The sequence below is a fragment of the Macadamia integrifolia genome, unplaced genomic scaffold (genome assembly GCF_013358625.1).
Source record: "Macadamia integrifolia cultivar HAES 741 unplaced genomic scaffold, SCU_Mint_v3 scaffold2828, whole genome shotgun sequence".
Taxonomy (NCBI): domain Eukaryota; kingdom Viridiplantae; phylum Streptophyta; class Magnoliopsida; order Proteales; family Proteaceae; genus Macadamia; species Macadamia integrifolia.
This window is the reverse complement of record NW_024868990.1, coordinates 13,695-29,491: the sequence shown is the minus strand read 5'-3', so window position 1 is coordinate 29,491 and position 15,797 is coordinate 13,695. Positions and strand designations below refer to the sequence as shown.

Below are 15,797 nucleotides of genomic sequence, written 5' to 3'. Positions count from 1 at the left end.
GACAGTTCCCCATCAGGAATGAGAATATGGGTAATTTTATTTTGGTGTCGAGAGATTCGTATGGCAGCATGGCAGCATTTTTTCTCCCTTTTATATGAAATGACCTTTTTACTCCTACTTTTATACTTCTCATTGATTTCATGGTGTGCTTCTTTTTTTTTTTTGGTTAAGGACCTTCTTCATTTAACTTTATCAGCGAAATCCCTCATTAGTCATACTTTTTGAGTTTTTTTCTTTCTTTTTTTTTGTTTGGTTAAAAACCCTTTTGAGATTCATATCAACCTATTTTGGAGTCTAACCTTGCCTCCTTGAGGCAGATATTAAATATCATCCAAAATGCATGTCACCCATGGTAGTATAGTACCCATCCCACATTAGTTCTCACCTTCCTCAGCAACTAACATTACTCACCTTCCTCAGCTACTAACATTAGATGGATCCAAAAGTCAAACAAGAGAAGAGAAATCAAACGTCGATCCGGCTTACCAAACTAGCACGGTAAACGATTTACTCATCAAGATTCCAAACGCAGGACCCCATTTGGTTGGTCCGTATCTTTGGGTTTACTATTGCGCGCGAGGCCGAGAGCGTAGGGAGAGAGACAGAGAGGAAGGACAAGAAATCACCCTAAACGGTTAATCAAGAAGCAGAGAAGCAGGAGATTGCGACAACGCTGACCTGGAATTTATAATTCCTTTCCGAATCCGATCGTTGAAAATTTGAACTAATTTGAGGCTCTTTTCGCTGCATCGCATTTACAGAATCTGTGCATTAATCTGCTTCTAGGTACCCGTAGATGCCGTTCGATTCCAATTTACAGGAGAAATAGGAAGAGGAGGAAGAAGAAGAAGGCAACGAAGGAGAACTGGAGAAGGAAGAACCAGCAGAAGCTCCTAGCAGAAACCAAGCATTGGTAGCGAGTTTGAGACAGGGATATAGAGACTTGAGGGACAGGGAGAGGGGCGAGGGGGGAAGGAGAGGATTTTATTTGTCATGATCTCATGTGTCGAGACCAATCGTAGTCGAAATGATCCACAGCAGCAGCAGCAACAGCAACGGCATGATGTCTTCCTCGTCGGCGGCGAACGCGCAATCTCCAGGGCTGAAGACCTATTTCAAGACACCTGATGGCCGTTATAAACTCCAGTACGAGAAGACTCACCCTGCCGGTCTCCTTCACTATGCCCATGGCAAAGCCGTTACTCAGGTGTCTCTCTCTGTCTCTCTCCCCCCCCCCCCCCACTAAGGGTTTTCTACTTTTATATATCTGTCTCTTCACCTTATAATTTTCAGAGAATTCGGAGGAATCCGTACCGATATCGCCTTTATATTAATCAATCTAGATATTGTTTGGATAATTTATTGATTGATTATCCAGGCAACCCTTGCACACCTCAAGGAAAAACCCTCACAAGTATCGCCTGCTCCGTCTTCGAGCCTGAGCTCTGGCAGCGGAGTGAGATTAGCGGCAGCGAGGTTATTGGGTGGTGGGAACGGCAGCCGTGCACTTGGCTTTGTAGGTGGGAATGGTTCGAGTAAAAACCTATCGGGGAATAGCAGGACTGGTTCATTGGGGAGTTCTAGTACCAGTGGTAGTCCGTTTATTTTGAATTATGATAGCAAAGGGACTTATTTGATATTCAATGTGGGCGACACCCTATTCATCAGCGACTTCAATTCTCAAGATAAGGTAATTTCTTGACTCTTCCACTTGGATTATCCTTTCCTCTTCCTACAGCTGAAACCTGTTTTAAGAAATAAGCCTTTGGACCGTAGGATCCTATAAAAGCTCTCCATTTCAGCAATTCAAACCCGGTGTGCCACGCATTTGATCCCGAAGCTAAGGATGGCCATGACTTGCTTATTGGATTGAATTCTGGAGATGGTAAGTAGTTTCTACTCTATTCATCAAAACAAGGAAAAGGACACAAAAAGGAAGAGGAAATAATAATCAGAAAAAAAAAAAAAGGAAGAAGAAGGGACTTAATTTATGCTCGAAGACTTAGGCTATTTTTTTTCTTACTTCTTGTGGCAGTTATCTTTATAATCCTCTCTTTTTCTTATGTCTGTGAATTTGTAGTCTATTCGGTGTCACTGAGGCAGCAATTGCAAGATGTTGGAAAGAAGCTCGTCACTGCCCAACATTACAACAAAGATGGTTCCGTTAATAGTGGGTAAGACCTTTAAGTTATTATCATCTTTTCCTTTTTCTATTATCCTCTCTGTGATGTGGGTAGTGCTGAATTTTGTAAATTAATTGGTGTTGTCTCCCAAGTATGCTTGTCATAATGGCCATCCCTACTTTATACATCTAATACCCTTCCGTCTTTAGGCTCTAGTTCATTTGGTTCTGAAGCATTTTCCATGCACTCAACTAAACTCAACTAAGCCTTTTCCTAGCTTGATGGGGTTGGGTATAAAATCTTGTTTTGCCATTCAACTTCAACTCTGTTTAAACTGAGTTTATTGGCAACCCAAAACCATTCATATCTTCTATAATCACTTCTTGCTGAGTCATTTCTTGTCATGCATTGACCATTAAAATTTTTAATATATGCTCTGACAATTTATTGTTGCAAATATTTTTGCTGAAAAGTTCATCATATCAACAAGGTAGGTATTTACATTAAACTGAACCCAGCTCTATGAAGCCTTATACCAAATAGCCACAATGTTAATCCGACAGATCAAAGGATACAATTTGGGTGCAGGATGGATTCCATCTCCTGCACTTCATTGGCTTTCATGAAGTGTTGGACACTGGTGTGGCTCATAATTTGAAGTGTCCAACTAACATAGCCACTGAACTTTATTTAAGGTCATCTTAGTTGTTAACCTGAAACTGGATAGTCTCTTTTCACTTTTTCTCCCAAGGTGATTTTCGGTCTGCCCCTTATACTTTTAATTTCTCTCTCTGCACTAAGTAACTCCATAACAATGTGCTCAATGGCCTTTGTTTTACTAGCGCAAACCACTTAAAAAAACTCTCGTTCAACTTATCACCTATTGAAGCCACTCTTGAACTTCCTCGAATGTGCTCGTTTCTTATTTGTTTTCATCTAGTTTTGCTGCTCATCCACCTCAACATCCTCATCTTAGCTCTTAGGTGCACTTATTTTATTTGTTAGGTACTCAGTTTACTAGTTACCCATTAAAAAACCCCCCCTTTCCATTGGATGGTGTGGGAGTGACACTTTGGTTTGTTAAGTGGATTGGTTTATGTATTTTGTTAGGTACCAAACATTATTATAATGTAGTACTGTAGGATATTGTTGGAAAGGCCTGATCAACGGTGTGGGATTTGATTTGTTGAAATCACATGAAAGAAGAATTTGAATCTCTCTCTCTCTCTCTTTTTCCTTTTTGTGGGGGGGGGGGGGGGTTCCTTAGTCACTTTTTTTATGTCATCCTTTACCAAAAAAAGGTGAAGTGGTTTATCTAGGTTTCTTCTTACAGGTGGGGATTTTATATTTTTATGGGGTTTTGGTTCTCCTACAACGTTTTGGGTTTGGGGCCTTTGGGCCAGTAATTTCAATGATTCTAAGCAAAAAATTTGGTCTCTAATGTAACATTTTATATCCTATCACTTCTTGATGTGCCTATAGCTGTGGGGGTCAAAAGGTTCCTCAATGCCTTCCAAGATAAGAGACTAGAAGTGGGATTCTTAGGCATTTTCTCGTGAGTAATAACTTATATTGTTTTCGGATGATCAATGGTTCTCCTTCAATGTTTTAGGTTGGGGCCCATAAATTTCGAATAGAAGGATGAGTCTTTTTTTTTTTTTTTTTTTTTAGGGGGTTGGGGGTGAGGGAGGGATGGTATTGGATTAATTTTTTTTGGAATGTTTGAAAACCTTCAATTCATGTTTCTTGTCAGCCTAGAGCGCAGGTTTGAACACCCTTGAATAGCTTTCTAGATATGTAGATCTTATCTTTGAGTGGAAACAGGGCTTGATGGATTCTTGTACATGTTAGTAAAAGTGTAAAACCTTTACGAAACTGTTGGCTCACTGGCTGGATAAAGCATCATTTGTCAATCTTTGTGAGGATGAAGGTTTTTTCTTGAATTTTGTTTCTATTATAATACCATAAAAGTTTCTTCACAAATCAAGAAAGGGGCCAGGTGAAAAAAGATGGATAAGAAAAGATCATTAAGGTAATTGTTGCTTTTTTTCCCAGTCATATTTATTACTGTTGTCTGTCGCAGTAATTTTGTTTCCTGATAGTGCTTGCATACCTGCTTTCACTCTATTCCTTTGTTCCCTGAAGGGAGGACCTTTTGCTCCACCATTATTGGATATCCATGTATGTGAGAGCTGCACTTAGAGTAAAAGCGCAGAAGGGTGGAGGAACGATTAAGAAACTAGCTGCTGTCTTACATCTCAATCACCTACTGCATTTACCATATGAAAACTTTCAATACAGCTCTGTTACTTACGAAACTGTGGAAGTGCACACATACATTTTCCTTCAGTCTTCATCTCTCTCTCTCTCTGAGTAGGAATGCCCTCTCACCATTACACTAACCTGATATTACTTCTAAATTTTTTTTACCCTTTTTTTTTGAAATTACTCATAAAGTTTTGTATTGGATTCCGTAAGAAAATGAGAAGGTGAGAAGCTCATGTACTTGAAAATCACATAAAAAATAAAATGAACAATTTCAAAGCTAATCTGTCTTCTAGTTAAATTTCAGTTCATTTCTCGACTATTAAAGAAAATAGGTCATGAATTTCCTTGAATTTTTTGAGGATGAGTGACTTATGGAATGTAGACAATTTCGTCTACCCAATCGTCAAGTTGCGTTCTGTACTTATGCTGAGAAAAAAAAATTGTTCTTTCCTTCCCAAAGCACTATTTAACTGTTTTTTGGTAAGAAGGGGTGTCTCATCCAAATGTCTAATATTTGTTCAGCAAATCAATACAAATCCATGTCACTGGTATATTTTGCAATGCTTAATTTTTCGTGTATGCTTTTGTGTGGTAATCAATACTGCATAGAAGCCCTCTCTCTTTCTGTCCTCCAGTTTTCTCCATTGCTATAAACTTCCCAGCCCCCTCCCCAATTTTCTCATCCCCTATTTCTCTCTCTACAAGTTTTCCTGGAGTTCCTACTCCTTCTCCCTGTTTTGTCTCAATATTCCCAATTTCCCTCTCTTCTACTGCTTAACTCCTCTCTCTATCTCCTTGATCTCTCAACTGCCACCACCATTAAAGGATAAAAATAATAAATAATTATCTTGTATTCACTCGTTGATCTCCTCGATTAGATTGCTGAGCTACTTGGATCAGTGGGCCACTGAGCGAATTGGTTTTTTTTTTTTTTTTTTAAGTTTCTAAACTATGATAGATACAAGCTGCAATATTTCAAAAGGGATGTGTCAATAATTGCTTCCTATTCTCTGTATTCAAAATCATGTTTGAGTAACTAATCAAACTACGGACACTTTCTCATCCAAATCTGGTTTGATGATAAAAGTGCATCACAAAATAAAAATCAAATGAAGTAACTGTAGTGTACTAATGAGTTAGTTGAAAGTTCATGAAAAAAATAAAGAGTATATTAGCTGAGTTGAATGATTGACTTTTCGTAATTTATTTCCCTTTCAACACAAAGAAACAGCACTATTTTTGGTGCCCTGAATCTAAAACATTATCTTATCATTCAAAATGTTGTCCTTATTTAGGTCTACCCTCTTCCGCACAAAGAAACAGCATTATTTTTCGTGCCCTGAATCTAAAATATTATCTTACCATTCAAAATGTTATCCTTATTTACTCTAACCTCTTGACAAACCTCCTATAGTCCTATGTGCTCCAAGTATTATGCTACTATAAAGTTGAGCTACAGTAGAAGTCTCAATTTTCACGCTGTTGTTGCTTAGATTATGAATTTTTTTTTTCTGTGATATCTTGTTTTCCTGCTTTTTAACTTGATTTTAGTTACTAGTCTCATCATGCAACCTGCTGGCTATTTTTCAACAGTCGATGTACTAGTGTTGCATGGGTACCTGAAGGTGATGGAGCTTTTGTTGTTGCTCATGCTGATGGAAACTTGTATGTTTATGAAAAGGTACTGCCTTACTTTCACTTTAAGAAATTATGCCGATATATGCCTTCAGGCATTTTGTGATGCTTCGCGTACTGAATTAAGTGTACATTAGCCCAATTATATAATGATGTACTTTATTAATTGTTTTAGAGCAAGGATGGTGCTGGAGATTCTTCATTCCCTGTTATCAAGGATCAAGCTCAATTTTCTGTTGCACATGCACGGTCCAGTAAGGTAATTCTTTCTGACATATCCTACCGCATCCACAATAAATAACGAGATCCTTAAACTTGTGATTTTCTTTGAGTAGGAGGATTTCTTGTGTAAACCATTTCTTTAGTAGTTAGTTGTACAAGGTTTGTCCAGAATTATTCTAAGAGTTTTCTCTAAAATTATGGAAGGAATGTTGTACTGAAAAATTAAACAATATTGATGAATAGAGATTTTTCTGTTGTCTCAGGTTATGTTTTTGATAGTCCCTCTATTCTGTTGAAGGTTTTGTTGCTTTCATGGTGCTCTTGCTCTAGTCTTGTTTGTCTTTTTTTGTTTGCATCAATTTCCATCACCCGCTACCCTATCTCAACAGTGATTTTTTTTTGGTGGGGGGAAAGACCGTCCAATCTCTATACCCCTTTATTGATCCTCTAAACAACTTACTGTTTCAATCAATACCAAATGCACTTCATTGTTGACTCATATCAATTCCTTTGCACCAATCTCTCTGTACTACCCATCATTATAGAGAGCCCTGAGTCATCTGTAATTCTTTTACTTATAATTTCCCATACGCTTCTAAGAGTCTGCTATTTTCTTATAGTGCCTAATTTTTTTGAACCCTATACCTGCAGCCCCATCTATCATTGTGCAATTATATGAGAACCTTTTCTTTCCAATTTTTCCATCTTTGGTGAAGTTTTGCATCATCATGAGTTTTTCCCCCTCTTTTTTTTTTTCTTTTTCTTTTTTTTTTTTTTTTGGGGGGGGGGGGGGGGTTTAAACTGTTGTATTTGTTGTCAACTCTGTTGGCTCTGCTCCATTACATTGTTAATTTTTCTACAATATTGACTAGTTCTTTAGTTATCAAAGTTTTGATATATGTGTTGTCTTCTTGATAGGATATTTAGTTTTTAGCTTCTAAATATCTCATTATGCCTGGTGATGTTTAGCTCTTCTCAAATTGATAGAGGGCCTCCCCTGATATCTTCTCAACTCAAATATTCTTTTCAACTAAATGAGGTTGGCTACATAAATCCTGTTTTGCCATTCAATTATTTTTAAAACCATGTTTATTATCAAGCCAAGGCAAACTCCTCATGGTATAATCTGAAGTTCCATAAGATTACAGAATTGCCACGAGGGAACAAATATAAAAAATGTAAAATGACATCTTCTCAATTTTGATTCACTTTCTCCACTCATTTTGGATGAAATTTTACTAAAGATCTAGTGTTGGGGTCCAGTGTCACATGGACCATAGTTGTCAAGACATCACCTAAGCACCGCCTTAGCGTCCAAGTGATTTTTCTAGATCAAGGTGAGCTGACACCTTACTGTTCAAGGCGCTGTATGTGTTATTCCATTTTTTATACTTTTTTAAGTGCTTGTTTACATTATAGTCATACATGACACTAAATCAAGATTTTGCACACAAGGAAAATGCATGATGGGTGGAGGAGAAACATCGTAGTTTCGATCTACAAACATAAAGGTGATATCCAGAGTTGTAAAGCCTGCAATAACTATAGAGGCATAAAACTAATGAATCATAATATGAAATTGTGGGAGGAGGTCATTGAAGCCCACCTAAGAAGAGACACTACTATTTCGGAGAACCAATTTGGTTTTTTGTTAGGTAGATCCACGAAAGAAGCTATTTACTTACTCATGAGGCTCAGGGAAATGTTTAGAGCTTACAAAACGGATCTCCATATGGTCTTTATTGAACTAGAAAAATCCCATGACTAAAGAGCTAATCTAGAATGTATTGGAGAAGAAAAGGTTATCGAGTAAATATGTAGTTAAATTAAATATATGTATGAGGACGTGGTGACTAGATGATTTAACTGTGGGAGGGCAAAGTAGTGAATTCCCAGTTACAACTGGACTACATCAAGGATCTGCCTTAGGCTCTTATTTGTTTGCACTTATCATAAATGATTTAACCAGGAACATTCAAGACAAGGTTTTGTGGTCGTGATGTATGTTCAATGCTGATGATATTGTTTTGGTCGAGGAGACACAAGCTGGGATTAACGCTTCCCTTGTGCTGGATGGCAGATAATCGTGCTCCCAGCCAGCATAAAGATTATGATCCTTATTTTCTGTTCTTTCTTATGTAGGTTGTTGATTCTTTCTATGTCAGTTTGATGAGGCTGTAACTTGTCTTACTCAACATGACAGCCAACTCTGCCTTTCTCATTAGCAAGAGTAATTTCGCTTAAGAATATACATGTTTTTATTTTCTGTTGTGTTATGTACATACTTTCAACCACTTAATTCTCCTTTACAGGTTATCTTCCCTCCAACAATAACATGATGAAGCCAGTTCCAAAAGTACATGGCATAAGATCCGTGGATATGCGTTATGTACTATTATGTTTCTATGTACGGCCCAACACATTGAGCTGTAGTTGAATACTTGAATAGCAATATAAAGGGATTTGACTCAAAAGCTGATATTCATTGAAAAAAGAATCTAGCTCATCATGGCCCCCAGGGGTAGGTGTGGCTAAAGTCCTCGGGAAGGGATTCTGTTTAGGCTAGTTTATATTCATATGAATATACGTAGGCATAATGGGAATTGTGTTCTACATTTTTATACTTCAATTCCAAGTTCCCAACAACCAATAAGAATCAAGGTGAGTTTGCTTTCTCGTGATCTCATCAGATGTGGGAATTAGTTACCCAATCTAATCTGTGAACTGGAGTACTTACCATTTCCATTCAATGGAAAATAGAGCAATTTAGAGCTGTACTGATATTCACAAGCATTTTGTTGGGGGATTTTTGTGGAAGATTAGGGTATAACATAGATAATCAATTCACTTTTTGCTTAAACATCCTCTTTTGGTGAACTTTTGAGGTGAAGAATATATCCATAGGCTCTTGTCAGGGATATGTGATGCTTATATTTGGAAAATGAATGTTCTAATTCAAAGAGGTTTTTTCAGTTACCTTATCGTTGTCATTTTGTGATTCACTTGCAGAGTAATCCAGTTGCCAGATGGCATATTTGCCAAGGTTCAATCAATAGCATTGCTTTCTCAAAAGATAGGACATATTTGGCAACTGTTGGAAGAGATGGTTAGCATTTCATTACCATGTTACTACTTCATGTTTAATTCCGATAAACAGATAAAGGTTGATTTTGTAGCATGCTAAGTTGAAAAGCCATGTGCAGGTTACTTACGGGTATTTGACTATTCAAAAGAACAGCTAATATGTGGTGGGAAAAGCTACTATGGTGCTCTACTGTGCTGTGCTTGGAGGTACTAAACTTAAATTCTCTTCTGATCTCGAAGAGTAATTTGGTTATTTGTTCAACATCTAATGTTTCTAATGAGTCTCCTTCCCCCTTTATAGTATTTAAAAATTGTATTTATGTAATTCTTGCTGTCCTTCCAATTTCATGGTGAAGAGAATATTATAATTGATATCAACTTGCTGTTTCTTAGCATGGATGGGAAGTACATTCTGACTGGAGGTGAAGATGATCTAGTACAAGTTTGGAGCATGGAAGATCGGAAAGTCGTGGCATGGGGTGAGGGGCACAGCTCATGGGTAAGTTGTCAGTCTTGTACTGGGTTTTTTTTTTTTTTAATTTTTTAATGACCTTCTCATTTTGGACTTATCTGGCAGGTTAGTGGAGTTGCTTTTGACTCGTACTGGTCATCACCTACTTCAGATGGCACAGGGGAAAATGTCGTGTACCGTTTTGGTTCTGTTGGTCAGGTATGCCGCTTTTCTTTCTGGGGAATTATTTTTTGGGGCCAATTGCCAGAAATCTGGGATGACGAGTATGATATATTTATGGTATTATTTTCTTTGCTTATTATCCTTATTTCAATCAGTCTTACTTGTTTCTTCCCTCCCCTTAAATTCCTTATTGGTGGGAAGGTGTACTCCCGAGACCTGAAATGCTGCATATCTAATGTAAACATTTGTGATGCATTTGGGCGTTGGGCTTAAAATAGCTTTTGATTTGATTCCTCCTTCTTTCCTTTTTAGAGCTAGAACTTAGTTTGGTAGTATTCTTATTTGAGTGAGATTTTTATTTCTTTTTTAGTTTTAGATGCAAGTTTAATTCTACTTCAGATTAGGAAGGTAGGTTCTTTTGAGTCCTTATATACGATTGTGTAGTCCATTGTTGACAGAATTTTGAAGAAGAAATTAATTAAATAGTTTTTTTTGTTGGAAACCATTGCTGCCGTGGGTGATTCTCTTCTTTCCCCTTTCTAATATTCTCTCTCTGTCTGATTTTTCTCTTCTGTCTTCTCTTCCCTTCCCCTTCCATATTATACTCTGTTCTTTCTTTTCCCTGCTGCTGTTACTTCACTGGGTTGCAGAAGACTTGATCGATCCCTCTCAGAAGCACTCCTTTTGGCCTGAGATTTGACCTGAGATCTGGAGCGAAGGAATCTCTTCCCAAGGCGACCTGAACCCTAGAACCTTAAGCCCTATTACTGCTCCTGCTGCAAGTTCGAGCTCTGCAACAGTGCTGATTCTTCTCCTATCGCCAGATCTGAGTTGCAGGGACTACAACTCATGTTTGCTTGCTGTTTGGAGTATTCTTCCTGTCGGAATACGAGGCCAGAAGGTGTCCAAGCTTCGTCAAGAATTTTGGGCTGAAACGATGACCCTGGGAGGAGCTCTCACCACCGCAAGCTTTCCCCTCTTGCTGCTGGTTTTGTGTTCTATCGCGACCTAAGGTTGAAGATGAACAATCTTCTTATTTTCAAATAAACCACTTGCTGAAATTACATACTTGCCCTCTACTAATGTTTAGTTTCTCTTTTAGCTTCTTTCACATCTCCTTACAGAATTACCCCTCACTTTGAGAATAATTTCCTGATTAGATCCAGCCCTATTGTCTTATATTAAACTGTGTGGTTTGCTGCTATAATTACAAAATTACCATCCTTTATTAGAAATTTCAGTTTATTTGCAGAATTGTCGTCAATTCTGATTATTTGAGTTACTACTCTATTATGGGCCCTAAGCGATCCGATTTCAGTATTTGGAACCCGGATCTGCATCAAGTGGTATCAGAGGCGAAGGATCCCCATTCCTTCCATCCATCTCTCTCTTCTTCCCTTCCCATTCTCTGTTCTGGTTTCTACCGAGATTGAGAGCTGCCAAAAAAAAAATATCTCTGTTCAAAACAGAGAATCTCGACCCTCCTCTTTAGGGTTCTGCCCAGGGCAACAGAAAAGGAAAAAGAAGAAAAAGAAGAAGAAAAAGAAGAAGAAGAAGAAGAAGAAGAACAGGAGAGAATGACAGAGAAGCCAAGTCAGACCCAGAACCAGAACTAGGCCCTCCATCAATTTGCCTTTCCTATTCATGACCCTGCACATCTGGCTGCATGCATTATGCATGTAACTGTTGCATGACCATGAGAAAAGACTGTCCCATGTAGAGTGTGAGGCATGTTGACTACCGACTTGATGCAGGATGGAACTGTCAACACCAAAATTGATTTGGAATGGCTTCTATCCTACCAACAATTTTATGCCCTGAAGTATAAAAAGGTATTAATTTAGGTCAAGTGGTGGGAAAAGGCTTAGTTGTTGCTGTTATTGGGTCTATATAAAGGGTACTTTTTTTTTTTTTTTTTAGAGTTCACAGGGAGAATGACATGCCTGTAAGAATCGACACTTGGATGTCTAAATTCCTGTCAAAGAATCAGCAAAATAGAGAAACTTTCCAATGTTTAAGCAGTCAATGATATTTAAAAATTTGGTTATGAACTAAAGGTGGTATGTGGTAACAATCAATAAACAAAATACTTTATAATATTGTGTTAACACCTGCCTAGCGCAGTTGGTGAGGTTGTGATGCACTAAGCCCACACTCACTAGGAGGTCTCAATTTCGAGTCTCCCGGCTGTCACATTCCCCCTCCCCCCTTCTATATTGCACCCATCTAAAAAAAAAAAACTTAGAAGATCGTGCTATATTTCCTTCCAAATCTTTTTCTTGAAATTCTGTGCAGTGAAACAGTCCCTCGGTCCCAAATGGAAGTTTCTCTCTAAACATCAAGGGTTTTAATGAGAGTTGACCAACCGCATCCCCGATTTTTTTTTTTACATAGATGTAAACAATCATTTCTGGTGTAGAAAGAAGTTAATGCTCCCATACATATTAGCATCCTGCTTGATGTGGTACTGGGCCCAAGTATAAGCTTGAATACGAGTGTATGGGCTTTGAAGGGGGAATGAGGATTGTGGTACTTTTAAGGGGGGGAATTAGAATCATGGTACTTTTAAGGGGGGGGAATTAGGATCATAGTACTTTTAAGGGGGGGGGGGAATTAGGATCATGGTAATAGGAATTCAGAGTCATCAGTTCAAATCTGTTTCAGATGTTTGGACTTCTGTCTCTGTGCCTTTTCTTACTGAATCTTCTTCCTCCTTTTTAAGCATTCCTTGCTTCAGATAACATCCTTTAAGAGTATTCATTCACTTAAACTGAGCTGCATGATAGGGGTCCTAGACTGACAGTGCTACTGTACGGACTGAGGTTGGCTAGTTGATAGTCATGATGTACAGCCAATCTCCCATCTGGGGCAGTTTAGAAACTTCTCCTTTGGAAATTTGCAAAGTTGACCCTGTTGGCTAAGTTCCAGAAATTCAGAACTGTGTTATAACTCTTCTTCCTGCTTCTCCCACCAGGTTTATTGATTTTTTGTTTACTGTATGATTTTATACAGCAGCAACAACAATCATAACCTTATTCCAACTAAATGGGGTCGCTACATGGATCTCATAGAAGCATAAATAGTAAGAAAGAGAAGGCAATAAAAGGTAATAAAAGAAAAAGGAAGAAGTACTAGAAGTAAAAAAGATAGGTAAAACACCAAAGTCAGAGCAGCATCTCGGGAACATTCCCCTAAAAGGGGTCGGCTACACAGGTCTTTGTCCTCCAAATAGTTCTATTTGCAGCCATACTTGGGTTGAGCCCTACTTTTTGCATACCTTTTCTCACCACTCTCCCTATAGTCATTTTAGGTCTGCCCTTTCCTCTTTTAGCGCCTTCTATGTGAATCTGGTCACTTACAGGTGCATCCATGGGTCTCCATTGTATATGATCATACCACCTCAAACGGCTTTCTCGCGAAGCTTGTCCTGGATTGGTGCGACCCCAAATCAATTCTGATAAAATCATTCCTTACTCTATCTTTCCTTCTCTTAACACACATTTCCCTCAACATCCTCATCCTCATCTCTGCTACGCCCAGCTTGTATACATTACTCTTCTTGACTGTCCAGCACTCCACCCCATATGTCATAATTGGCCTAATCACTGTCCTGTAGAATTTTCCATTAGGTGTAATGGGTGACTGAAAGATTTTATAGTGGTTCATTTATTAGTTTGGAACTCTTAAAAGGGCAGGTTTTGGAAACCTTTTGATATCATTGGGCAATGGGTTTACCCAATTTTGACCTTGTAATTGATTCGTTGAGTTTCTCTAAAGAGTACATATCCTAGGGTATAATTTTCTCCAATTGGAGATGAAAGGTTTTCTAGAAAATAAACTTTCAAACTGTGTTTCCCTGTCCGTAGTTTATAGTCAAATTAAGCATTAATTGTTTTTTCTAAAAAATCTAATGAGAATAGGATGGCGGGGAGCCTAGACAGTCTTAATAGGTACTTAGAAGTCATGAAGTCTTTTTTTTTTTTCACCTAAGTTTGAGCGGACTTCTTTTCATTCTTTCCAGTTCACTTTGTTATCTGATTTTCTTACTTTGCTATCGCCATAGATTTCCAATCAGAAGATTTCTGTTGGATTACTTTATCCGAACCTGCATGTACTTCAGACACATTCTTAAGATTTCTGTTCAAATTTTTCTGCACGCCATGCTTCATGTCATATCCTTACTGCTATATCTTGTGGATCCAGGTAGCAGACCCTATCTAGTTGTGTACAACTTCGTTACTATTTTTGATCATCTGTTCCCTTTTTTATTTTCTCTTCTTTCTTTCTTCTTCTTCTTCTCTCTTTTATTTTATTTTATTTTGAGAGGGGGAGGGGATCCATGTAGCCAACCTCGTTAAGTTGGGAAAAGGTTGTGTATATCTTGTGGATCTCACACCTCTTAATCATTTCTTTCTGATAGTTCATTTGGTGAAGCCTATATATGTATTAGTCTTACTTCCCCAAGTTTGTTTCTGATTTTTTACATGTATTATGTCAGTAATAACATTATTGATATACATACATTTCTTTGCAGGACACACAGTTGCTTCTGTGGGACCTGGCAATGGATGAGATTGTGGTGCCTTTGCGCCGAGTACCACCTGGTGGGTCCCCTACCTTTAGCACTGGAAGCCAGTCATCTCATTGGGACACCATTTGCCCAGTGGGTACTCTCCAACCTGCTCCATGCATCCGAGATGTGCCAAAACTCTCCCCTGTAGTGTCTCATCGTGTGCATGTGGAACCCCTCTCTGGGTTGATATTTACCCAAGAGTCTGTTGTCACCGTTTGCCGGGAAGGACATGTAAAAATCTGGATGAGACCTGGGAATGCTGAAAGCCAGTCAAGCAACTCGGAGAATGTGCTAACTTCCAGTTCAAAAGAGAAGCTACCATTGTCAGCCAAAGTTGGCAGTGCCATTTGCAAGCAATAACAGAGCAGTATACACCATGTCATGCTAAGTTTAAAGTTTTTATTTTTGCAGGATTGCAGCTCCAATTGCTAATATATACTATTTAGTGCATTGCTGTCCAATGCGTGTTCTTGGATTAAGCAGGTTGTAAACTTATAAGGTCATTGGGTCCATTACCCAATGTGCTTGCGATGAGATCAAAAGCCAAGTTCCATTGTATATTTTCTAGGGATAAAATGCCAGTGATGGCAGAGAGGAAAAGGAGGGGAGGGGGAGGTTGTCAATGTTGTAAGCAAATATGCACAGGCTATACAAAATAGCCATGTATTGCTATAAAATTTCTGGCGACCGGAAGAAATAATCGACATTGGTCTTGTGCAATATATTCTGCTTAGATACATTGACAATCGTTTTTCAGCAATTATGATAATGAATATTGAGGATTTTGTATGGTTTTCTCTTTGATTCACTTAAAGGATTTTTCAGCAATTATGATAATGAATATAGAAAATGTGTGTCTGAGTTATAAGCATAAAAATGGACTTCCCATCCGAGTTGTTTGGCTGGAATCATTTAACTACAGGTTAAGGATTTTTATATATTTATTTATTTTCTTCAGGGTGGCTATCAAATAATCATTTGAGCATGGATCTTCCAAAGGACCAATGATAATGGTAAAGGGAAATCCTTACTTGGTCGAAATGCATTGTTCATTGATGAGATTGGAAAGCCTGTGTGGAAGAGTTTAAATATTATAAAGAGAAGTCCAGCGCCATTCATATGATCCTTTCATGTAAAATGTGCTGTGACAGTTGCAGCTCCAAGCCATTGTATTGAGAATTAATGATATTAAAACCATAAAAGCAAAATCATCTCCTGTTCTGGTTAAAATTGAATCTTCTCATCCTCCCCCCCCCCC

At 38.2% G+C, this 15,797-nt stretch overlaps 1 protein-coding gene across 1 annotated transcript; it reads left to right on the top strand.

Moving 5' to 3' along the window:
- The first annotated feature begins 633 nt into the window (after positions 1-633).
- On the top strand, positions 634-15,259 carry LOC122067311 (dystrophia myotonica WD repeat-containing protein-like). The gene is made up of 11 exons (XM_042631141.1): positions 634-1,207; positions 1,379-1,690; positions 1,777-1,885; positions 2,081-2,174; positions 5,985-6,072; positions 6,202-6,285; positions 9,258-9,354; positions 9,452-9,539; positions 9,726-9,831; positions 9,910-10,002; positions 14,501-15,259. The coding sequence occupies exons 1-11, from the start codon at positions 1,028-1,030 to the stop codon at positions 14,897-14,899; spliced, it is 1,650 nt and encodes a 549-aa protein (XP_042487075.1). The 5' UTR covers positions 634-1,027; the 3' UTR covers positions 14,900-15,259.
- The last annotated feature ends 538 nt before the right edge of the window (positions 15,260-15,797 follow it).